The 24126-nt window shown below is 47.8% G+C and overlaps 2 protein-coding genes and 1 long non-coding RNA gene across 11 annotated transcripts in view; 2 read left to right on the plus strand and 1 right to left on the minus strand.

The window, feature by feature from the left end:
- LOC309522149 overlaps nt 1-17580 on the minus strand; it is a 68814-nt gene extending 51234 nt beyond the window's left edge. For 2 of the 8 annotated variants that reach the window (XR_014214910.1, XR_014214912.1), the window contains exons 1-2: nt 17369-17580; nt 16185-16271 (exon numbers count right to left, since the gene is read on the minus strand). This is a non-coding gene — a long non-coding RNA (uncharacterized lncRNA). Of the gene's footprint in view, nt 1-139; nt 468-4349; nt 4370-16184; nt 16272-16320; nt 16522-17363 lie in introns of those variants that run through there. The other 6 variants (XR_014214911.1, XR_014214914.1, XR_014214916.1 and 3 more) reach the window with 5 other exon arrangements.
- On the plus strand, nt 3219-4350 carry LOC309521975 (olfactory receptor 10T2-like; the record flags this gene model as incomplete). Its single annotated transcript, XM_082205151.1, has 1 exon — nt 3219-4350. One exon carries the CDS (start codon nt 3219-3221, stop codon nt 4161-4163), a length of 945 nt encoding a protein of 314 aa, XP_082061277.1. The 3' UTR covers nt 4164-4350.
- Nucleotides 17581-18250: 670 nt separating the features above from the next.
- On the plus strand, nt 18251-22943 carry LOC309521956 (olfactory receptor 10T2-like). 2 transcript variants are annotated; one of them, XM_082205125.1, is made up of 2 exons: nt 18251-19475; nt 20895-22943. In XM_082205125.1, the coding sequence occupies exon 2, from the start codon at nt 20917-20919 to the stop codon at nt 21859-21861; it is 945 nt and encodes a 314-aa protein (XP_082061251.1). In that variant the 5' UTR covers nt 18251-19475; nt 20895-20916; the 3' UTR covers nt 21862-22943. The 2 variants fall into 2 exon arrangements, with proteins under 2 accessions (XP_082061251.1, XP_082061250.1); XM_082205124.1 differs by lacking the exon at nt 18251-19475 and adding an exon at nt 19973-20675 and having other exon boundaries at nt 20906-22943.
- Nucleotides 22944-24126: the final 1183 nt, after the last annotated feature.

The following is a 24126-nucleotide window of genomic DNA, read 5'->3' on the forward strand; positions in this document are numbered from 1 at the left end:
GATGGCGCTGCTCCCCCCCAACACATCTACATAACAATACCCCTACCAATGCCTAACCGCCAAAACCAAAGAAGTTGTGACAAGAGGGAGATCCCGGGCCATGCTTGCCTTAAATGAGGCAAGCCACACCCCCTGATGATGCCCGAGGATTCCCCTGATCACGCGGGGCTGGAAGCCAGCCTCCATGCGCGTGTTGGGGGCGTGAAGCGCGCAACACCACCTCCTCCTGAGGTCGGAAGTGGCTTTGTCCTTCAGTTAGTATTCCAGAACAATGTAGCTGCCAGGCTGATTTTCCTTCTCTCAAAAATATGAAATATCTGAGGAAAGGTCCAACCTGATCCAGTAGTGTGGAAGGGGTTGGCTGCAACTCTACTGTATGGTGTGGTTGGGAGGGAATGGTCTGAATGGTGTCCATTTCTCAGCACCTTTTCCTCACTTCAGTCTGAGCAGAGCAAGCAAGTTGTTATCTGGGGAGAATGGGAATGGCAGGCAGAATTGAAAGAAGTTGCTGGATTAATTGGTGTGTGTGTTTGTGTCTTTGTGTGTCAAGGAGGACTTCCCCTGTACGCGAAGACAGGCTCTGGTGGATTGAGCTGATGAGACCAATAGTGGCTTCAATAGCCAAGAAGGCAGTTTCTGCCAGAGGAGTCTATAGCTGGAAGTGTGAGGGCCTGGGCCTTGCCCCCTAGGCCAGCTGGTAAAGTCTTTGTAAGGGAGCAGGCCTTGCACTCCTCACCACAGCCGACGGTGAGCCTTGGGTCCTTTTCAACTCTAAGATTCTATGGTTCCAACAACAACAATAGGGGAAAAGAACCATTCATGCAATGCTGCTCAAAACGTAGATGCCCAAGACAGTTGTTTACCATATAATATCAACTGTGAATGACAAAACTTCTCCATATGTTTATTTGGGCTATGGGACGGTTGATGCTTGTTTGGCTCAGCATTGCCAAAGGATAGAAAGAGCTACCAAATGGAATAGAAACAGCCTGTTTTCGTCTCCCTGCCGCTAAGCCCTCTCTGACATGTTAGATGTTCAGAAAGCGCAATGTCCCATAACCTTCCTTAACCAATGATCACAGGATGGGGATCTGGATTTCCAGTGACTAGCAATAGAGATTTTAGCTGCTGCTTAGAACATAAATACAAGAGGATAGCGGACAATGGTTGGGTTGTATTGCTTTCTAGAGAAAATAATGCCAAATCTGGATCCATTGCCAAGGGTTCACCCACAATAATAGGAATTAGATTGAACACCTGGGTCCAGAAGTCATTGAGAATGCAGATACTGCCATGAAGGAAAAGGGGCTTAGCTTAGATTGTGGAGCATCAGTAATATATAGTCTGTGAAAATAGTCGGTTTACGCTCATCTCCTTGAACCCTGATGTCTTCAGTACCCTTGTGAGATGTTAGGTTTCATGAGATGGAACTTTCCCTGCCTTTTTGACGACGGGTGTAACTTACCCCAGAGCCATTTGTCCTGTACGCTATTTTCATCTATTAAACAATATTCACAAACCACTTAATCAGAAAGACCGAAACAATCTGTAATATGCATCATGATAAAAGAAAAAATGGAAAACAAGTAGGCATAATAAAATGTATCAATATAGAGATGAAGTAAAGAGTTTTAGGAAAAAATGCACCCAATAAAATTACATGTATTGTTAATTATTTCTTGTAGATTTTAACAACTCCCATTGATAATAAGATGGTTGGCTTATTTTATGTTTTGAAATACCGTGGAGATAATATCTGGTGGGATTTATAATCATGTTTACATTGTTCCATGCTCAGTAGAAACATCATAAAAAGGATATTGTGGCAAACTGCTGTCATTTGGAAGAACTCAACATCCATCGTGCTTCCTTGTAAGTCTATTGTTGTTTGAGCTTCTGAAGCTTTGGTTTGAATTCATTCATTCAGCCCTTCAGATGCTCTTGTCCAGGGATCAGCAATCATTTTCAGCAGGGGGCCAGTCCACTGTCCATCAGACCTTGTGGTGGGCCGGACTATATTTGGGGGGGGGGATGAACGAATTCCTATGCCGCACATATAATCCAGAGATGCATTTTAAATAAAAGCATACATTCTGCTCCTGTAAAAACATGCTGATTCCCAGACTGTCTAAAGGCCAGATTTAAAGGCAATTGGGCTGGATCTGGCCCCTGGGCCTTAGTCTGCCTACCCATGCTCTTGTCTATACCACTTTAAAGGTAAATAAGAAAAATTTCAAAGCACCTGACTCTTTTTTTATCTTGGCAACAAGATTCATACTCAATGGCAGAGTTACTGTTTTTCATGCACAACGCTCCAGAGCCAATATTTTCCTGAAGGAGTATGAGGTAGCTTAGCAGGACTTGTGAAGACTGCAACCTGAGACGCTGCAGAGGTGCTACAATTTGGAATAGACACTGACTGCATGACTGTTTAAAAGGCAGGTTAAGATAGGCATGCTCCTCAATAAAATATTCTAGTGGTTTCAGAGTTATGCCTTGTGATGCTGTTAATTTTTCAATTGACAGGAATATTGTGAAGCCTCAAACTCTTCAGCTCACTTGTCTCTGTGCTCCTTCATCAGTTTGTGGGCTGTAGCCAGACATTCATTCACTGTGGAATTCCATCAATTATAAGAATACAGAATTGTATTCTATGGAGATGAGCTATGCCAAGATGTTGTTTGATTGCTAAAATTTTAGTTCTATGGAAAATTCAGTTTTGTAAACTGGCTCTATTGCCTCACTAAGTTGGGAGCAGACATTCCCAGGATTCCTCAAAAGGGAGATATAAGACATTCAACTCTGCAGTGTAGACGTGTTGGTAAAGTGAATGTCATAAAAGGTCTAAGGGGTGACACAATTATTTTGCTGGTTGCACAACTGTTGTGCTAGGTTCGGTCTACTGAGGCCAGTTCTACAATTGGGCAAATGGAGGCGGCCTTTTCTCAGGCAGCTGTATAGCGTGCTGTTTAAGGCACATCAAATGGTTTGTCATTGTTTTGCATTTTTACTGTCACATTATGCATTTTGTGTTTTTATGTTGTAAAGTGGCCTGTGATATTCAGCTGAAGGGCAGTACATAAATTTAATAAAGAACAGAAAATAAATAATCATTTTATGAACAAGCCTCTCCCCCAGTATTTTTGTATAAAGCATCAGCGGACGAGCACTGTTGAAATCGGTAACATCTTTAAAGTTTATTTTCAGATTCTACATCAATGGGAAGAAAAAATCAAACAATAGTGACAGAATTTATCCTTGTTGGGTTTTCCAATTTCCCAGACCTGCAGGTTATGTTGTTTCTGGTGTTCTCTCTTATGTACCTGGTAACTTTGATGGGAAATATAATCATCATCACTACGATACGGCTTAACCGCAGCCTCCACATCCCCATGTACTTCTTCCTCTCCATCCTCTCATTCTCAGAAATCTGCTACTCACTTGTCATTATCCCCAATATGCTTGCAAATCTTCTAAGAGAGAAGAAGACCATTTCCTTCATTGGCTGTGTTACTCAGATGTTCCTTTTCCTGGGCTTTGGGTGTACAAATTGTATGCTTCTAGCAGTGATGGGGTATGACCGATATGTCTCCATATGCAAACCTTTACGTTATCAGATTCTGATGAATCAAAGACTCTGCACCAAACTGGTGGCTTGTTCAGCAACAACTGGATTTCTTTTTTCCACCTCAGAGACTATAATCATATTTACCTTGCCTTTCTGTGGACCCAATAAACTTAAGCACTTCTTTTGTGATTTATCACCTTTGCTTGAATTAGCCTGTGGCCGAAACTACATCGGGGAAATTGTCATTACCCTTATTTCTTTTTTGGTTGTAATTTGTTCATTCCTGTTCATCCTTCTCTCATACATTTTAATTGCAAACACTGTCTTGAAAATCCCCACAACGGCTGGGAAGCGAAAAGCCTTTTCCACTTGTGCCTCCCATCTTATTGTGGTCGTAGTGCACTTTGGTTGTGCTTCCATTATCTATTTAAGGCCCAAATCTAGTTATACGCTAGATGAGACTACTTTTATTTCTGTCTCTTACACAATGGTGACTCCCTTATTGAACCCCTTGGTGTACAGCCTAAGAAACAAAGATGTTCAAATAGCACTTAAGAAATCGCTTGGCAAAAGCTCCTGCACCCAAAGAATGTGAAAATTAAGCGCTATCCACTTTGAAGAGGAATTATGAAACCCAACAAATGCTGTATCTATAGTTTAATGGACAAAGAACACCTCAAAGAGTATTGTAGCTTTTTCTCATCTTTTAAAAAATTCGTTTGTATATGGAATATTCACTTGGAAAAATGTGGCCTTGTTTTAGCATTTACAAACAACTTTGATTTTCTCTGTAGTAAATCACTGGAAAATAAATTGGGTTGTGGGAATTTTCTCATAAATGAACCTGTAATCATTCAGCTCTGCAACAAAGGAAACATTTCTAAAGATGACTGTTGTTTTCTCCCAAATCTTAGCCCTCATTTTCACTACCAAACATTCAGGCAGAACTATTTCAAGTTCATATAGTGCTGAGACTGAAGTGTCAAAATTGTTCTTGTTGAATGGCTGGTACCCGTATATTTAGGTTGGGGTCCATTTCTGCCTGTCTTTGTGGAGGTGGCTTTTTCTGCCCTTCCTTGTCCCCAGTAATTGCTATTTTTAAAGAGGGGATCATATCTGTTGCTTTTTTCAAAGGGTGGAATTTATGTAACCAAACACACTTGATTTCTGCTCTTTTGCCTTCATGTGGTTTTTTTCTGACATTTGCTTTCTGTAACGTGTTGGCAAGGACGTAACAATATATTGTATACAAAATAAAGCATTGTAATTTCTCAATATGCATTTATTTAGCATTCATATTCATATAATTTAAACCTCACACTTTAATTTCTTTCAGAACCATGCCCAAAGAAAGGCTATACCAGTGGTGGCGAACCCATTGCACCCCATGCGAGGGGGGGCAGTTCAGCTTAGGAGCACTTCACTGCCTTCAGGTGGTGCTGGGGCTCTCAGATGCAGCTTTTGGGCTGTGTGATGGGATGATGAGCTGCTTGTGCATAAAATCGTAGTCCCTCAGAGTTTCCTCAAGTCCACAAACCTCTGTCTGTGACGGAGCCCCTCAGACATGGCTCCTCTAGTCACTGGCAGATTCCGACAGTGGCTGCTTTCAGAATCGCTTCCAACATAAAAGCTCCTTAACGGAAACACGTCTTCTGGACTCCCGGCGTGACAGTTTCCGGCGAGGAGTGGGTCTCCCTATGGGAGGTCCAGAAACCTCCCCACTGTTCTCGCTGGAAGTGTCCATGAGCCTTCCCTCCTGCTCGCTTTCCCTCAGAGACCCACCTCTCCCCCTGCTGGTTCCTGCTTCAGCTGCTGGGTCTCTCCCAACCTCCGTGAGCCCTTCCACCACCTGTCCCTCCGATGGCAGTTCCCTGACAGGCTGCCTCCACCTTCCCCAACCTCAGCAACTATTAGCCTGGCTGCCTTCGGGTTGCAGAGGATCTGATGTAGAGGTGGGAGCTCGGTAAACGACTCCCTTGAGGGGAGTGCAGCCACAAACCCCTCAATGGAAAGTGTGATGGAGCCTGCACCTCCCCAGCTGAGCAGCCCCGATCCAGCTCCTGTTCCCATGCAAGCAGCAACGCTCCTTAGCAGAGCAGCCTGATCCCACTTGCACTTGCCTGCAAGCAGGAGCAGGCTGGAGGGGGTGTGGCACCAACATCCCTTGCCTGCTCGCTTGCCGCCCCGGCCCAGCCTTCCCTCACTCAGCACCGGGGCTGCAGGAGTTGGAGGGGGTAGTTGCTGTTGTGGCGGCGGTGGCGGAGGGACCCAGCGCTGGAGGGTGGCAGAGGTCTACTTGCTTGCCGCCCAGCCCATCTTCCCTCACTCTCATAACAGAAGTGTGGCACTCAAAGTGGAAGTTATGCTCAGAAGAAGAAGAAGAAGAAGAGTTTGGATTTGATATCCCGCCTTTCACTCCCCTTCAGGAGTCTCAAAGCGGCTAACAATCTCCTTTCCCTTCCTCCCCCACAACAAACACTCTGTGAGGTGAGTGGGGCTGAGAGACTTCAGAGAAGTGTGACTGGCCCAAGGTCACCCAGCAGCTGCATGTGGAGGAGCGGAGACACGAACCCGGTTTCCCAGATTATGTGACTACCGCTCTTAACCACTACACCACACTGGCATGTTCCGCTTCCGAAAAAGGTTTGAAAACCAGAACACTCATTTCCGGGTTTTAAGTGTTCGGGTTCCAAGTAGTTTGAGAACTAAGCTGTTCGAAAACTGAGGCACCACTGTATTGCTCCACTCTCTCTCCACACAGATGCGCCACCCTTCCCTTCTAAACTAAAACCTCAGTATTTGGTTAAATTGCCGTTGTCAGAGTTGCTCCCCGATCCTAGCTCACAGAGGATCACGCTAGCCAGCGATCATTTAGTAAAAGTCTTTATTGAGTTACAGTTCCCATTCTCAAGCTGCTGCGTGCAACTCTACGTCTTATGGTTAGATCGGCGAAGCTCTGTCTGGGTCCCCGCCTCCTGTACACCAACTTAATATCCTAGCCTTACTCCACCTTTTCCGCCTGACTGTTCTTCTCTGGGTCCCTCTGCCCCCCGGGGTCTCTTCCTTCCGGGACTCTTCTGACGCTGACCCCCCGGACCCTTCTGTCTCCTTGCACCGGGCTTTAGGACCTGGCTCCCTTTCCGGGCTGCTTACTGCGCCACCTTCCTGTGCAGTTGAACTTGGCGCGCGCGCCCAACCTTCCACTTTCCGTCTGACCGTTTCTTCGCTCCCTGATGGAGGTGTGGCCACTCCTGACTCGTGCCCTCCCTCCTGTTGTGAGCTGCCAGCGCTTGATACCTGACTCCCTTCCTCTCCCCTGCTCTCTGTTGGTGACGCTGGTCCCGATTTCCAACTGCTCCCCTCTGAGCTCCCTCTGGCCCTTTCCTCCTGGGGTGTCCCCCTAGGCTCCCCCCTTGCCCTGGCCACTGGTGCTCCTTTCTGTGAATCTTCCGATTCACTGGAAAGACTCGGAGATCTCGGGTCGTCGTCATCACTCATCCTTTCTTCTGCCTCCTCCCCCTCGCTCTCTGTTTCCTCCCTTGCCCTTGCCTCTGCTCCTGAACCCCTGACATCCATCCCCGCCTCGAAGCCCCCTCTTCCCCCCTCCCCTCCTTCCGGTGCGGGAGCTGGGTGCTGCCGTGTCATGGGGACGAATGTCGGATACAGTTCGCTTCCCGTGGCGGGCCTGCATCTGAAGTCTTCCGGTTCTTCCTCCCTGCTCTCGTCGACGACGGTCACTTCCGCTTCCATCTCTGTGCCGCCGTGCTCGAAACCCGGGTCATCCCCGAATACGTCCATGTCCGTCTCTCCCTCGCTTCCTCCTGGGGGCGTTGCTCGGCCTGGACCCTCCAACCACTTCCTGCGCCACTGCTCCTCTGGTCTATCGTCCCACCAATACGAAGGTTCTGAGGCAGATCCCGAGGGTGACCCCTCCGGGGAACGTGCGTCGCGTGTCGGTTCCTCGTCCGAGTCGAACCCCCGGAACGTGCTGGCTGAAAGCGTGGGCGTGAAAAGCCAGTCGTCGAAAAAGTCTGCTGGCATGGGCCTGTGTGGGAAGAGGGCATGAAACTCTTCTTTGAGCAGAGGTTCGTCTAGAGCGTAGCCTGGCACCCAGCTGTTGGCACTGGCCGGGGTGCCCTCCTTGGCGAGAAAGTATTCTACCCCCTCTTCCCCCCATCTAGAGTCCAAAATCTCTGTGACTTCGTTGATGCGCTCCTCCTGTGCCACTCCCCCTTGCTCAGTTCTCTCTCGGAGTGGACTTGGTGCCGTGCCTGGTTCCTGAAATCTGTGAGGTGCCTTGTAGGGAGTGAGCACCGATCTGTGGAACACCGGATGCATCCTGGAACCCTCCGGAAGCGCCAGCCTGAAAGCCACCGGGTTGACCTGCTCTTCGACTTGGTAGGGCCCCAGTTGCTTATGCCCTAGTTTCTTCTTCGCCAACGACCTGGCCGGCACTGCGTGGGCTGCTAACCAGACCCAGTCTCCCACATGGATCTCTTCGCCAACCCTTCTGTGTTTGTCCACTTGTACCTTGTATGCGTGTTTGGCCAGCTCCAGGTGCCGCCGCAGCTGATCGTGGACCTCCTGCAACTCTGACGCGAACGCATCTGCTGTCTGCGGCTCCCCCTCCCCCATTCTTTCCAGTCCCGGGAAGGTTCTGGGGTGCCTCCCGTTGTTGGCGAAGAACGGCGTGACCCCCGTGGACACGTGCTTCGTGTTGTTGTAGGCGAACTCGGCGAGAGGCAGGTAATCCACCCACGTCGCAGGCTGTTGATTCGCATAACATCTCAGGTACTGCTGCATGATGGCATTGACCCGCTCCGCTTGCCCGTTGGTCTGCGGGTGTCTAGCCGACGCCAGGTTGATCTTGACGTTCAGGAAGCCCATCAGCTTCTGCCAGAAATTCGAGATGAACTGTCGCCCTCGGTCGGACAGAATAGACCGTGGCAGACCGTGAACCTTGAACACGTGGTCTATGAACAGTTTGGCGGTTTGTTCCGCCGTGGCCACCTTAGCACACGGAATGAAATGTGCCATCTTGGAGAACAAGTCCACCACCACCAGCACGGCCGTCTTGCCCCTCGAGCTGGGCAGATCCGTGACAAAGTCCAGGGCCACTCTCTCCCATGGTTCGAACGGAGTTTGCAGCGGTTCCAACAGTCCGGCCGGCGGTCTGTGCACTGGTTTGGCCCTCTGGCAGGTGTCACACCTCGCCACATAGTCCGCGACTTCCCCTCTCATTCCGGGCCACCAGAAGTCTCTGGCGACTAATTCCATCGTCTTCTCCTTGCCAAAGTGCCCGGCAGTGGGCGCGTCGTGCAGCTGCTGCAGTACCTTGGCGCGAAGTTCGTCTCCCGGCACGTAGATGGCCCCTTTACGGATGAGCAATCCATCTCGCAGCTGGAACTCGTCGGTCGCTGCCGTGCCCCTGTGCACCTCTGCCATCTTTGCTTGCGCGAAGGAGTCATCCTGCAACGCTCATCGCACCGCCTCCAGGTCAACTGTTGCCGCAGCGCACGCCCACACTGTAGGTGCGAAGATGTGCATGGCGGCCGCTGGCGTTGCCTCCTCCAGATACTGCGGCTTACGGGAGAGAGCATCCGCCATGATGTTGGTGTCCCCTGGGACATACTCTATTCGGAAGTCAAAGTTCGCAAAGAACTCAGCCCAACGTATCTGCCTCTGGTTCAGGAACTGTGCCGTGCGCCAGTGCTCCAGATTCTTGTGGTCCGTGCAGACCTGCACCGTGTGCTTGGCGCCGATCAGGAAGTGCCTCCACGCTTTGAACGCTGCATGAATGGCCAGCAACTCCCTGTCCCAGATGGTGTAGTTCTGTTCGGACTTGCTGAGCTTCCTGGAGTAAAACGCTCCCGGCCTCCAAGCCCCCTGCGGGTCTTTCTGCAGCAGGACTGCTCCCACGGCTCTGTCCGAGGCATCTGTCTCCACCCTCATCGGCCTGCTGGGGTTGACATGAAGCAGCTGCTCTTCCGACGCGAAGAGCCGCTTGAGTGCCTGAAAGGACTGCTCCGCCTGCTCTGTCCAGATGAACTTCTTTTTCTTGGAGCTGAGCGTGTCCGTGATGGCCGCCGTCTGCATAGCAAAGCCTTTGATAAACTTGCGATAGAAGTTCGCGAAGCCGACAAACCGTTGGACCTCCTTCCGGTTGCGTGGGCTTTTCCAATCCAACACTGCTCGAACCTTGGCGCTGTCCATGGCGAGCCCCTTGTCAGACAACTTGTAGCCCAGGACATCCACCTCCGTCACGTCGAACTGGCACTTCTCCAGCTTGGCGTAAAGCCTATGCTGCTGTAGCCTGCTCAGCACTTCCTTGACGTGTCTGTCATGCTCCTGCTGCGATTCCGAAAAGATCAGGATGTCATCCAAGAAACAGACGCACGTCTTGTAGAGGAGCCCCGCCAACACATGATGCATGAACGCTTGAAACACGTGGGAGCCATTTTGCAATCCAAAAGGCATAACTCTATATTCGTAGGTACCCAGGGGCGTGAACATGGCTGTCTTCCACTCATCTCCTTCCCGCATGCAAATGAGGTTGTACGCCCCTCGCAGGTCCAACTTGGTGAACACGCTGCCCTTCCGTACCTTTGCGAGGAGGTCGTCGATTCGGGGCATGGGGAAGTCCGATGGCTTGGTCACACTGTTTAAGATGCGATAGTCCACGACCAGCCTTTTTTGGGGCGTGTCCCGCTTCTTAACAAAGAATACAGGACTGCCCCCCGCTGCCTTGGACTCTCGGATGAAACCGCGCTCCAAATTATGATCTATGAACTCTTTGAGTTCCTGCAGTTCGTCCTCAGACATGGAATACAGCTTCCCTTTTGGGCAGCGCCGCCCCCGGCAGCAGGTCAATTGTGCAGTCATATGGTCTGTGGGGGGGTAGCCTGTCTGCCTCCTTCTCGCAGAAAACCTCCAAAAATTCTGCGTACTTGTGGGGAACCGCTTGCAGCGTGCCTAGCTGCAGCTGTGACTCCTCTTCCTCTCCTTCCTGCCGGGGCACGATGCAGTGTTCAGCACAAAAGGAAGAGCCGAAGGTCAGCTGCCTCTGGTACCAAGCCAGCGTCGGGCTGTGCTTGTCCAGCCAACTCATGCCCAATACAATGGGCGTGTCCGATAGTTGAGTGACGTTGAAGCTGATGATTTCCCTGTGATTCCCAAGTCGCATCACCATCGGTGGCGTCTGCTTCACCACTTGCCCCCCGAGCAGCTCCCTGCCATCCACCGTGACAACCTGCAGGGGCAGCGTGGCAGGCAGCAACTGTATGGCGTGCCGGTCGACAAATTCCTGCCCTATAAAGTCCGCATTGCTGCCTGAGTCGATGGTAATTGGCACGTCCATGGTGATTCCATTGGGCAGCTGGAGCGATGCGGTGAGCCTCACTACTGGCTTGGGCGGGAGGGGGTCCATGGGCTGTAAAATCTCTGGGGACTGCTTCACTGACACGTCTGGCTGGGCCCCAGTGCCTCTTCCTCCAGCCAGACTGCGTCGTTTCCCTGCTGTGGTTCTCCTTGGTGCGTTGCTGCAGTTACCATTGCTGAGGCTGCAGTGTGCTTGTGGAGCCTCCGGGGACACTCTTTCGCCATATGCTGTGGATCATCGCAGATATAACACTTCCTGTTCCCTCTAGGAGGCTTCGCTTTCACTGCTCCCGGTGCTAGGGCTCTGGCTGCTGACTGAGCCCTTGCACCTCCAACCTCCATAGGTTCCGCTCCTCCTCCTGGCGGAGGCGTGGATTGCGCACGCGCTGCTTCTCTGGGAAGGAAGGAGGAGCCCCTGGCTGGTTTGCGCCCTCCACGCCCTTCGTCCCTGCTCCACGGACGTTCTTCCAGCCGCACCCCCACCGCCAGCGCCCTCTGAACGATCTCCTGCGTGGTCCGGGGTCTCTCCCCCCTCGCAATTTCATCTTTAACCGAGCCGTGCAATCCCTCCCAAAACAGGTCTCTTACAGGAGCCGAATCTCTGTCCCATTCCAGGGCACTGACCAAAGCGAAAAAGCGGGCATGGTACTGCCTTACGCTGGCCCTCCCTTGCTTCAGTCCATGTATCTGCTGCCGAGCAAGATCCACGTCAATGCTTGATAAAAAACACCCATCCATCGCTTTAATAAAGGCATCCGCATTTTGGAGCGCCGGATCCTTATCCCTCCACAAATTGCGCAGCCATGCTTTAGCATCTCCATGCAAATGGGACATGATGAACCCCACTTTCTCTTGCTCATCTCTAAAGTCTTTGTTCAGCAGTTGCAGTGCACACATTACATCTGCTCTAAAGTTGGGGTACTGTTGCAGATTCCCATCGAAGTGAGAGACCAGACCGCCTGTTCTTCTTCCCAATCCAATCCCCTCCCGTCTGGCTGTCAGTTCCCCTTGCTTCGTAAGCACTTCCAACCTGACCTGGAGATCCCTGTAGGCGGCAGCTGCGTCCTCCTCTCTCTTCCTGGATGCAAGTGCCTCGGCATTCAGTCGTGTCACTGCTTCTCTGAGTTCCGCTATCTGCTGTTCAGCCGTCATGTTGTCTGCCGTTCGTGAGCTCGCTAGTAGGCACCCGCTTTCTCTTCTCTCCGTGAGGCCGTAGATGCCCACAATTTAAGAGACAGAGCTTACTGTCAGAGTTGCTCCCCGATCCTAGCTCACAGAGGATCACGCTAGCCAGCGATCATTTAGTAAAAGTCTTTATTGAGTTACAGTTCCCATTCTCAAGCTGCTGCGTGCAACTCTACGTCTTATGGTTAGATCGGCGAAGCTCTGTCTGGGTCCCCGCCTCCTGTACACCAACTTAATATCCTAGCCTTACTCCACCTTTTCCGCCTGACTGTTCTTCTCTGGGTCCCTCTGCCCCCCGGGGTCTCTTCCTTCCGGGACTCTTCTGACGCTGACCCCCCGGACCCTTCTGTCTCCTTGCACCGGGCTTTAGGACCTGGCTCCCTTTCCGGGCTGCTTACTGCGCCACCTTCCTGTGCATTTGAACTTGGCGCGCGCGCCCAACCTTCCACTTTCCGTCTGACCGTTTCTTCGCTCCCTGATGGAGGTGTGGCCACTCCTGACTCGTGCCCTCCCTCCTGTTGTGAGCTGCCAGCGCTTGATACCTGACTCCCTTCCTCTCCCCTGCTCTCTGTTGGTGACGCTGGTCCCGATTTCCAACTGCTCCCCTCTGAGCTCCCTCTGGCCCTTTCCTCCTGGGGCGTCCCCCTAGGCTCCCCCCTTGCCCTGGCCACTGGTGCTCCTTTCTGTGAATCTTCCGATTCACTGGAAAGACTCGGAGATCTCGGGTCGTCGTCATCACTCATCCTTTCTTCTGCCTCCTCCCCCTCGCTCTCTGTTTCCTCCCTTGCCCTTGCCTCTGCTCCTGAACCCCTGGCAGCCGTGTTGGCACTTTGCGATAAATAAGTGTGTTTGGGGTTGCAGTTTGGGCACCCGGTCTCTAAAAGGTTTGCCATCACTGCCATATGGAATTGATCTTCTGCATGCAGAGCATGTGCTCCACCAAAGAGTTATGACCCAGAGTTACAGGGGTGAGGGCGGCTAGCCAGGTTTTTTTTGCCCTGGGTGAGGCCTCCAGGGGAGCGCCATTAAGACTCCCAACATATTTGCATGTGTGCGCGCAAATGTTCATGGGGAGGTGCCAAACTGGGTCTTTGACCCAGGGGAAATAAAGCCTAGTTTCTCTCATGCTTAAACATAAAATAAGATTCCAGTCCTCACAGTCCCAAAGGGTTGATTTAAATGAGAACACAGGATGCTGTCTTCTACTGACTCAAACCACATTGGCTCATCTAGCTCAGTATGGTCAACACTGGCTATCACGGTCCGGTTTATGGGCGGTCAAAGGATGTCGGGACCAGGGGCAAGATGGCGGGGTGGGAGCAGGAATGGGAGTCCGGAAGCCAGGAGTCAGGAAGCCAAGGGTCTGAGCAGGAATGGGAGTCCGGAAGCCAGGAGTCAGGAAGCCAAGGGTCTGAGGGTCAGAGAGCTGGGAGTCCAGAGGCCAAGGCTCCGAGGGTCAGGAAACCAGTGTTAGGATATTTCCGTTCCACCTTAAAAGGGAGCAGGCTTTGTGAGTCACAGAGTCTGCGCATGTCCTATTCACAGGATGTTTTATGTTTGCTATTCCTTTCGATTTTGCAGTCAGTCAGAGACGCTGACTCAGAACGGTCATGTTTTTCTTTGTTTTGTTCAACGCTAAATAAAGTCTGTAAATTATGCTCTTCTGCGGTGCAAGCTTTCTGGCTGTGTTTTCTGCTGATAAAGAGTGTGCACGAGCCCCGGAATGCAGCCTATCTATTTCTGAGGCTTCGTGTCGCTAATTGCTGGATCTGCCTGTCTACAGGAGATCGATGGACGTCCGGCAGCCGGCTTGGGGCCATGATGGACTATATCTCCCTGGCAGTTTCCCAACAACCAGGAGTCAAGGAGCCAAGGGTCTGAGGATCAGGAAGCAAGGAGTCAAGAAGCCAAATGTAGCAAGGCAGGAAGCATGTTGCTGTGGCAAAGAGCCAAAGGGAAATGCTGACCTTCTATCCCTTCCCGGCTCTTGCCACCAGGTGCTGTGAGTTACCAATAGGCCTCACCTGTGCGGACGTGCCTTGCCTCTTCAGAACAAACTTAGGAAAGCCCCAGTCCTGCGAAGCCCTACCGGTCACAGGGCCTGGCTCCTGCAGGCACTCCTGACACTGACTGGCAGAAGCAGTTCTCTAGAGGGATTCTATCAGGGGGCATTCCCAGCCCCGCCTGCAGATCCTATTGGGGATTTCACATGCAAAAACACATGCTCTACAACTGAGCAATGGTCCTTTGCCAGCCTGGACAGCAGTATGCAGCTGGTGGTTCTGGTTACCAGTGCAACATGCAAACATGCATACCTCGTTCATCTAGGGATTTCTCTTCTTCCTTGAAGACATTACAGCACCCCTCAGGGACAGGAAGCCCCACTCCCTTTCTGTTCCCCTGGCCCTGCATCAGAATGCTAGAGAGGTCCCACTTTACAAACTATTTTGGTCTTGGCTGGAGGGAAAATCACTCATGGCCATTTTTGAGAATTCAAAAGTTGCAGTCTACACTTACAAGGGCAAAGGACCCACTTCCCAGCAAATAACTCACCAGCTGCTCCCCCATCCTTCTGAAGGTATGAGCCACAGAATGACCCTATTCCCTGTGAATGGCTTCCTGATGGTGGACCTCCCATGGAGACATGAGGAAGTGTCATCATGACCAATAGTGTCTTTCCACTTCTGCAAGCTCAGGTCCGCGAAATCGAAGAGGTTTTCCTGCAGCAAGGAGGGGTCTGCCTTGGACCACAGATCCAGGGACTTGGTTCTTATGCAGAGGAGAGGACAAGCTGAGGTGTCATAAAAGAGTCTGTGCTAAACGTCGTGTTATGTACTGAGTTGACTAGGATCCAAACTGCAGCAGTCTGATTGGTCCTAGAACAATAGGATCCAAATTGCAGCAGTCTGATTGGTCCTAGAACAATAGGATTCAGAATGCAGCAGTCTGATTGGTCCAAAAACAATGCAGCAGTATGATTGGTTGGCAGGAACCACCCAATCATGCTCAGATATAAGTGAATCCACAACCTGATTGGCTTACAGTAGAATTCCAGAATTAACCAATCATGTGCACCCCATTGTGTAAATAATGTATATAAGCAGATACTTTGAGGGGACTTTCATTCATTCCTCCTCACCACTATGAGCTGAATAAAGAGCATGAAATCACTTTGCGACTCTGAGTATATTTCACGTCTCTAGCCTCCTAAATTGATTATGGGCCTCTCCTGGGGTTCAGCTTTTTAGCAGGGGAAGGAAGGAGATTTGTATTTCCCTCGTTACACATTGCCAGTGGATGAACACTTTGAGGATTTTGTGTATTTTACTGTCTGCCTTTATGGCATCTTGGCCTTTTAAATCTTTACAAGTTGTTTTGAAACTCTCTAGTAAAAATCAATTCATAAATTCAATTAATATCAATAAGTATAAATCAATGGGGCTCAAGGGAGTGCTATTATACATGAGGTTTTAAAAATCTATCTTTCAGTCCCTCTGGGGTGCTTCCATGAGCTCAACCAGCAGTGGACATGGTGGATGTGAAAAAGAGATAAAAACAAATAAATGAGAATAAGCTCTCCAAATCCAGGTGAGGGCTGCCTCCTCCATTTTCCTTGCAGATGGTGCCCATCAGCCACACAATGTGAGGAGATTTTGGCACTTCTCTGTTGGAAAGCCTCTCTTACCTATGTGTCAAGTCACCACATTTTTTTAAACAGACAAAGGTTGCAGCCGGTTACATCTCTTTGCACACAGTGACACAATTTTTCATTTTGCGTGCAGAACTGATCCCAGGGTCTGCTCTCCCAAAAAGGTCCTTTGCTCCACTTTCCACACCAGACAGTAAGTAGCTAGCTAGTTACCCAGTGTTATGATGCTAAATCGACCCCTATGGTTGTAATTTCATGGGCAGTCATTTAACTTTATCCTGATTCTAATTTTTAAGCTGTATTTTAATCAATTGTTTGTGTTTTAATGTATTTGACGTTCGATGTTAGCTGCCCTGAGCCCGATCTAGGCCGGGAAGGGCGGGGTATAAATAAAAATTTACTTACTGGACTCTGAAGAAGACAGATGTCTCCGATGTAAACTGATCCAAAAAAAGACAGTTCTCTAAAGCAGCAAGACATCTCTGGTGTCAACTGAAGAAGACAGTTGAATGAGCTTTTAAGATCCTTTCAAACAACTCACCTGGTTTCCTGGGAAGCAAAACATTCTGCAGCCCATTGTGAAGTCAGATCTTGGCCAAGGCCTCACCCAATGGACTGTGGACTTTCTCTGTCTCTCTCTCTCTCTCCATCTCAGGCCCATGTCAACACTTGGTATCTTCATCCAGCTTCCAAGCACCTGCCCTGCCCCTTAATTTACCCCTCACCTGGAGGGCCAGGGCAGCTGGAAAAGAAAATATTGCCCCTCGTTTAACAAATATTGAACTGAAACGTTATAAAAGGAAATGAAATGCAAATTCATCTGGAAAAAGTGGTCTAAAGCATAAAGGGAATTTAAGATTCTCAATCTCCTTGGCAAGAAGCAGAACTCTTTCTTTCAGACAAATTATTCTCTGGCAATCACCACAAATAGAAAAGGCTTCACAATTGTACAGTTGCACTGGCGCTATCACAATATGTTTTTAGGCACCACGCTGCCAGATGGTTTGCCCCACCCCCGCATTTGGTGCTGGTTCTTCTTCCATCACCCCTGCTTCTGCATGCAGAGCATGTGCTCCACCAAAGAGATATGACCCTTCCCTTCCAGAGCTAAATCACCCTGTTTTATGTGTCTAGATCCCAACTGCCCCCACTACTCCATGACATCTGACACCCTGGATCTGCTGTCTAGGGCTGATAGGAGTTGGGAGTTGAGAAACCAATTCAAGATGCTAGAAATGCACCTGAGGGAAGGAGTATTTAAGGGTGCAGGTGTGAGCCCTGCAGAGGTGGAGTGTGTATTTTAGGGCTGAGTGAAAAATGAGCTCTTAGAAATTCCTATTTCTGGGTGGTAGAATTGGGGGCGGGGAGAGCTTTTTACTGATTTGGGGGGAACGGGGAGGTGGTAATTCTCCTGCCATTTGGATGGAGACAAACCCAAAAAACTCAGAAAATTAACCAGAACACTCCCTGGGAGCATGGGATTTATGAAGGTCAAATAACCAAGGAGCATCTTTAAAAACTGCCGATGGGGTGGGGTGGGGGGGAGAACAAGGCTTCAGAATGTCTCCCCTCTTCCCCACTTACCTTACCTTCTGTGGCAGTAGGGGAGGCAGAAGACCATTCTCTGGGCTTTCAATTGAGCCAAAGATAGTTGTCCGAAGGAGACAGATGTTTCCGATGCCAACTGATCCAAAAAAGACAGTTCTCTGAAGCAGACAGACATCTGCAATGTCAACTGATCTGAAGGAGACAGTTGAATGAGCTTTTAACTGATCTCAGGATTCTTTCAAACAACTCACCTGGTTTCTGTCAGGAAAAAGCAGCAATGCAAAAGCCAGCTGCAGGTGGCTGGAATGCAAAACAGGATGTTGATGTCTGCAACTGTACTAGTGGAGAAAGGGGGCAGTCCATTCTCTGTACTGAGCACCGGATGTTAGCTCAGAGTGTCATCTGACCTGTACTGGAAGTGCAGGGGCGGAGCAGTGACTCTACTGCTGGAGTCTGGAGGATACAGACACGTTTTCTCTGTACTGCTGAATGACAGGAATAAAAGACATGTAAATAGGACTCCTGTCTGTCTCTTTCCCCCTCCCTGGGGAATGCAGGGAGGGAGAGAGGAGGAGGGTGTGTTCTCCTCACGTTTGAGGAGGATCACCGGTTTATGACCTTGCCTGCCGGGAGACGCAGACAGGAAGGTCAACAAGGATCCCAGCCGAACACCTGGAGTGAGGCCAGTTTACCTGTGACCTCGGCTGGAATCCTGACAGTTTCCTGGGAAACAAAACATTCTGCAGCCCATTGTGAAGTCAGATACTGGCCAAGGCGTTGCCCAATGGACTGGGGTCTCTCTCTCTCTCTCTCTCCATCTCAGGCCCATGTCAACACTTGGTATCCTCATCCAACTTCCAAGCACCTGCCCTGCCCCAGGGCATCTGGATCTGGGCTTCTGGATCTGGGCTTCCTTTATAGTTTCCCCCAAACACCCCCTGCCTCACATCCCTATGGGAATTGAAGAAAAAAAAATGGGCCCTGACTGTGATCCAGTTTCCAACACCTCATAAAAACTCGCCTGTCTCCCCAAGGTGTTGGCTGGCTCTTCCTCATTTAGTCATTGTGTATTATCTGTTCCAGTGGTTTGAAAGTTCTTGCCTTTTCATTTTAGGGTGGGGACTTCTCTCTCCACCTGGCTAACTCACCACCTCTAGGCAGCTTTCAAAAACCACATTTGTACTCTCAGGGGGTCTTCCTTGGTGCTTTATTTTTACATGAACACCCCACCTTTCCTCCAAGGAACTCAAGGTGGTATACATGATGCGCTATCCCTGTCCAAATTATCCTGGCAATAACCCTCTGAGGTAAGCTAGGCTGCCTCCAATACTGGAAGGAGTATGAGGCTATGGTGGCTTTGAATGATGCCCCCCACACCCTGGGGTGGGGAATGAGAGCTGGGGATTTCACCCTGAGGGAGCCCCAACCCCACCATTCAAAATGGTACCACAGAACTTTAAATGTGTAGCATGGATACAGCCAAAGTTTAACAATACAAAAGTAAGACAAGCAGAAACAGAAGTTACCTCAGACCCAGATAAACGACACCACAAACCAACTTATGATGCTGAATCCCCCTTGAAAAGGAAATATAGCCCCTTATTTAACTAATATTAAACTGAAATGTTAAAAAAAGCAACGAATCTGAAAAAGTGATCTAAAACAAAAAATGGATAAAAGCATAGGAGGAACTTAAGATTCTCAATCTCCCTGGCAAGATGCAGAACTCTTTCACAAATTTACCACACATAGAATAGGCTTCACAGTTCTATAGTTGCACTGGGACTACCATCATATATTTTTAGGCACCAGGCAATAAGGTTTCTTCTATAACCAGGCCTTTGGCCTTTAACTCTCTCTGCCCCCTGCCTGCCCCCCAACACACATACACACAGAGAGAGATTCAGAGGAGAAGACATTACCCCCTCTCCCTTTTTCTTCCAGTGCTCTGCCTGCAGTTCCAAGAAAAGGGCTGAAGGAAGAGGTGACATGTTTCTGGGTCCACAAGCGGGCACCAAGAATGAGGAGGAGGATTTTTTTTATAAAAGGGGCTTTATTCTCCCAAGTGAGGTTCGCCTGGTGCCTACATTATACTACCTATAGGTACCAAGCAAAAATGTTCCTTGTCAACTGAGGCCTTGGGCTGAAGTAACATCTTATATTCTTTTAAATGTGTTTGTGGGAGAGGGGTGTGTGTTTTTTGTTTGTTTATGTTTTTTTCTGTATTTTGTGTTTCTATCTTGTATTTTTATGCCCTGAGATTTTCAGATGAGGGGGAAATCAATTAAATTTCAGAGGAGCCTCTGAGATCCTTCACGCGAAATGAAAACGACAGCCCCAAGGAACTGTGCAGGTCCCTCAACTTCCCATTACTGCTCCACCCCCGCTGAAAAAAAGTTATCAAATGCGGATAAATATGAGATAATTAAAATAAAACACATAATATTTGTTATGTACTGAAGTTCTCACCCTGGGCCAGCAGGGGGATACTGTAGATAGTTCAGGTCCACATATGCAAATAAGGGATCGAAAGTGACGTTCAGTGATTGGATAGTTACAGAAAATGGTTACTGTTGCGTTCTAGTGGAGCTCTATATAAGCAGGCTGGTTGAACCCTTCAGTTCAGTTCTGTTCCAGCTTACAAATAAAGAGCTGCTTTGGAGAAATCGCTGCGTCGTCTGCTATGTCTACCCACTATTCAACACTGTTCATAGCTGAAGCAGACAGACTCTCACATCTTACAGAGAACACAAAAGATAAAGTGGCTACTAAGTCACATGTCAGGGTGACTCAACAGTTGGCAGTTGGGCCTGAATAACTTTAGTAGACCCAAATGACTGTGCAGTCCCAGCACTTCCCAGCCTGCTTTGCTGCTTCTGCTGTCATGTGTCTTTGTCACATGACATGTACCTCCATACACACTGCCCACACTTGTATCCGGAGGAGGTCACTTTGATGCAGCTAACCCAGCTGTTTTATTTATTAAACAATATTCGCAAACCACTTAATCAGAAAGACCGGAACAAACTGTAATATTCATCATGATAAAATAAAAATTGGAACTCAAGTAGACATACTAAAATGTATCGATATAGATTAAGTCAACAGTTTTAGGGGGGGGGGGAATACACCCAATGAAATTACATGTATTTTTACATTACTTGTAGATTTTAACAACTCCCACTGATAATAAGATGGTTGATTATTTTACGTTTTGAAACACCGTGGAGATAATATCAGGTGGGATTTCTAAGTGTTTACATCGTTCCATGCTAAATAAAAACATAAAAAGGATATTGTGGCAAACTGCTGTCACTTGGAAGAGCTCAACATCCAACCTGCTTCCTTGTAAGTTATTATTGTTATTGCATTTTTATAGTCACGTTATGCATTTTGTGTTTTTATGTTGTAAACTGGCTTGTGATATTCACTTGAAGGGCAGTACGTAAATTTACTACGTAAATAACAAAAAATAAAAAATAATTTTATGAACAAGCATTTCCCCCCAGTATTTTTGTATAAAACATCAGCTGACGAGCACTGTTGCAATCTGTAACGCTTTTAAAGTTTATTTTCAGATGCTGCATCAATGGGAAGAGAAAATCAAACAGTGGTGACAGAATTTATCCTTGCTGGGTTTTCCAATTTCCCAGACCTGCAGATTCCGTTGTTTCTGGTGTTCTCTCTAATTTACCTGGTTACTTTGATGGCAAATATAATCATCATCACTGCGATACGGCTTGACCGCAGCCTCCATATCCCCATGTACTTCTTCCTCTCCATCCTCTCCTTCTCAGAAATCTGCTATTCACTTGTTATTATCCCCAATATGCTTGCAAATCTTCTAAGAGAAAAGAAGACCATTTCCTTCATTGGCTGTGCTACTCAAATGTGCATTTTCCTGGGCTTTGGGTGCACAAATTGTATGCTTCTAGCAGTGATGGGGTATGACCGATATGTCTCCATATGCAAACCTTTACATTATCAGATTCTGATGAATCAAAGACTCTGCACCAAGCTGGTGGCTTGTTCAGCAACAACTGGATTTCTTTTTTCCACCTCAGAGACTATAATCATATTTACTTTGCCTTTCTGTGGACCAAATAAACTTAAGCACTTCTTTTGCGATTTAGCACCCTTGCTTGAATTAGCCTGTGGCCGAAACTACATCGGGGAAATCGTCATTTTCATTATTTGTGTTTTGGTTGTATTTTGCTCATTCCTGTTCATCCTTCTCTCATACTTTTTAATTGTTAACACTGTCTTGAAAATCCCCACAACGGCTGGGAAGCGGAAAGCCTTTTCCACTTGTGCCTCCCATCTTATTGTGGTCGTAGTGCACTTTGGTTGTGCTTCCATTATCTATTTAAGGCCCAAATCCAGATACACACTAGATGAGGACACTTTTATTTCTGTCTCTTACACAATGGTGACTCCCTTGTTGAACCCCTTGGTGTACAGCCTGAGAAACAAAGATGTCCAAATAGCGCTTAAGAAATCGCTTGGCAAAAGCTCCTGCACCCAAAGAATGTGAAAATCCAGAGAGAAATAGTTGTCACCTTGGAATCATGAAACACAACAAATTTTGTATAACTCTCTGGACAAAGAATATCTCTGATAGTTCTGCGGCTGTTCCTTATCTTTTTACTCATCTGGATATAGAATATTCATTTGGAAAATGGTGGGCTTGATTTAGTAGTTACAACTTTGATTTTCTGTTTAGTAAAATGCTGGAAAAGCCCCTGCTGCACCCAACAAATCTGAGACTCTAGAAGGAAATACAAGTTTTCACCTTGAAGAGGAATCATCAGATACAACAAATTTTGTATAACATTCTGGAGAAAGCAGATCTCTGATAGTACTGCAGCATAATCTTTCCACTCATCTAGATATGGAATATTCGTTTGGAAAATGGTGGGCTAGATTTAGTAGTTATAACTTTGATTATCTGTTTAGTAAAATGCTGGAAAGGCGCGGGTGGCACTGTGGTCGTTTTGAGTGAATCTGAGCAACGGGGTGAGCTCTCCTTGCTCAGTCCCAGCTCCTGCCAACCTAGCAGTTCGAAAACATGTCAAAGTGCAAGTAGATTAATAGGTACCACTCCCACAGGAAGGTAAACGGCGTTTCCGTGCGCTGCTCTGGTTCGCCAGAAGCGGCTTAGTCATGCTGGCCACATGACCCAGAAGCTGTACGCCGGCTCCCTCGGCCAATAAAGCGAGATGAGCGCCGCAACCCCAGAGTTGTCCGCGACTGGACCTAATGGTCAGGGGTGCCTTTACCTTTACCTTTTAAAATGCTGGGAAATATATTGGTTTGAAAGGGGATTGTCTCATAAAGGAAGCTCTAGAACAAAAGACATGTTTCAAAAGATTACTCTTGTTTCTTCCCAAATCTTAACCCCAATTTCATGACTAAACATTCATGCAGAGTCATTAAGTGCTGGAACTTAACCAAGGCATCAAGATTGTTCTTTGTGTTGTAAAATCTTCTTGATGTCAGTGAGATAAGTCACTATGCGACGTTTAGAATACATCTGAAGGCAGTCCTGTTTCAGGAAGTTTTTTTAATGTTTAATGTTTTATTATGTTTTATATAATGTTTTAATGTTTTATTGTATGCTGGAAGCCGCCCAGAGTGGCTGGGGCAACCCAGCCACATAGGCAGGGTACAAATAATAAAATCATCATCATCATCATCATCATCATCATCATCATCATCATGTACTGTATATTTGGGCTGGGGGCAGTTGGGTATGCTGGAAAAACTCAACATTTCTGCTTATCTTTGTGGAGGTGGCTTCTTCTGCTCTTGCTTCTCCCCAGTAAAGACTACTTTTAAACAGGGAATCATGTGAAAATATGTCTGTTATTTTTCAGAAATTGATGTGGAATGGACCTAATTTCTGCTCTTTGGCTTTCTCAAAGAACAATTAGTATGGCATACGTTCCTTTTCCTTAATTCTCCCATCTCTTTAGGTTGAATTCAGTGAGTATGGAGGCCAAATGGCCGACAAACTGGGAAATTTTGGGACAAGACGGAGATAGATTGAAATTGCAGAGTTTTGAGAAATTAAAAACCAAAGTGAGAGACTGGCTTCATTATTATCAGATAATGGAGACATATAATTTGGATAAGAAAATTGGCTTCCAGGTTGAAAAGTCAAAATTAGAAACAGAACTGTTAGAACCCAAAACTAAGAATTTGTCAAGAATGTATAACTTGCTGTTGAAATGGAATACTCAGGATGAAACGGTGAAATCTGTTATGATTAAATGGGCACAGGATGTTGGACATAATATTATGTTTGCTGACTGGGAACAGTTATGGACCACAGGTATGAAGTTTACGGCATGTAATGCCTTAAGAGAGAATATTATGAAAATGATATACAGGTGGTACATGACCCCAGTCAAGCTTGCAAAAATTTATCATTTGCCCAATAACAAATGTTGGAAATGTAAAGAAACGGAAGGTACATTCTTTCACCTTTGGTGGACGTGCCCAAAGATTAAGGCTTTCTGGGAAATGATATATAATGAACTGAAAAAGGTATTTAAATATACCTTCCTGAAGAAACCAGAGGCCTTTCTCCTGGGCATTGTTGGCCAATTGGTGCCAAAGAAGGACAGAACTTTTTTTATGTATGCAACAACAGCAGCAAGAATACTTATTGAAAAGTATTGGAAGACACAAGATCTACCCACTCTGGAAGAATGGCAGATGAAGGTGATTGACTACATGGAATTGGCAGAGATGACTGGCAGAATCCGAGACCAGGAAGAAAAGTCGGTGAAAGAAG

Source organism: Podarcis vaucheri (assembly GCF_965113315.1).
Source record: "Podarcis vaucheri genome assembly, chromosome: 17".
In the NCBI taxonomy this organism is placed as follows: Eukaryota; Metazoa; Chordata; class Lepidosauria; order Squamata; family Lacertidae; genus Podarcis; species Podarcis vaucheri.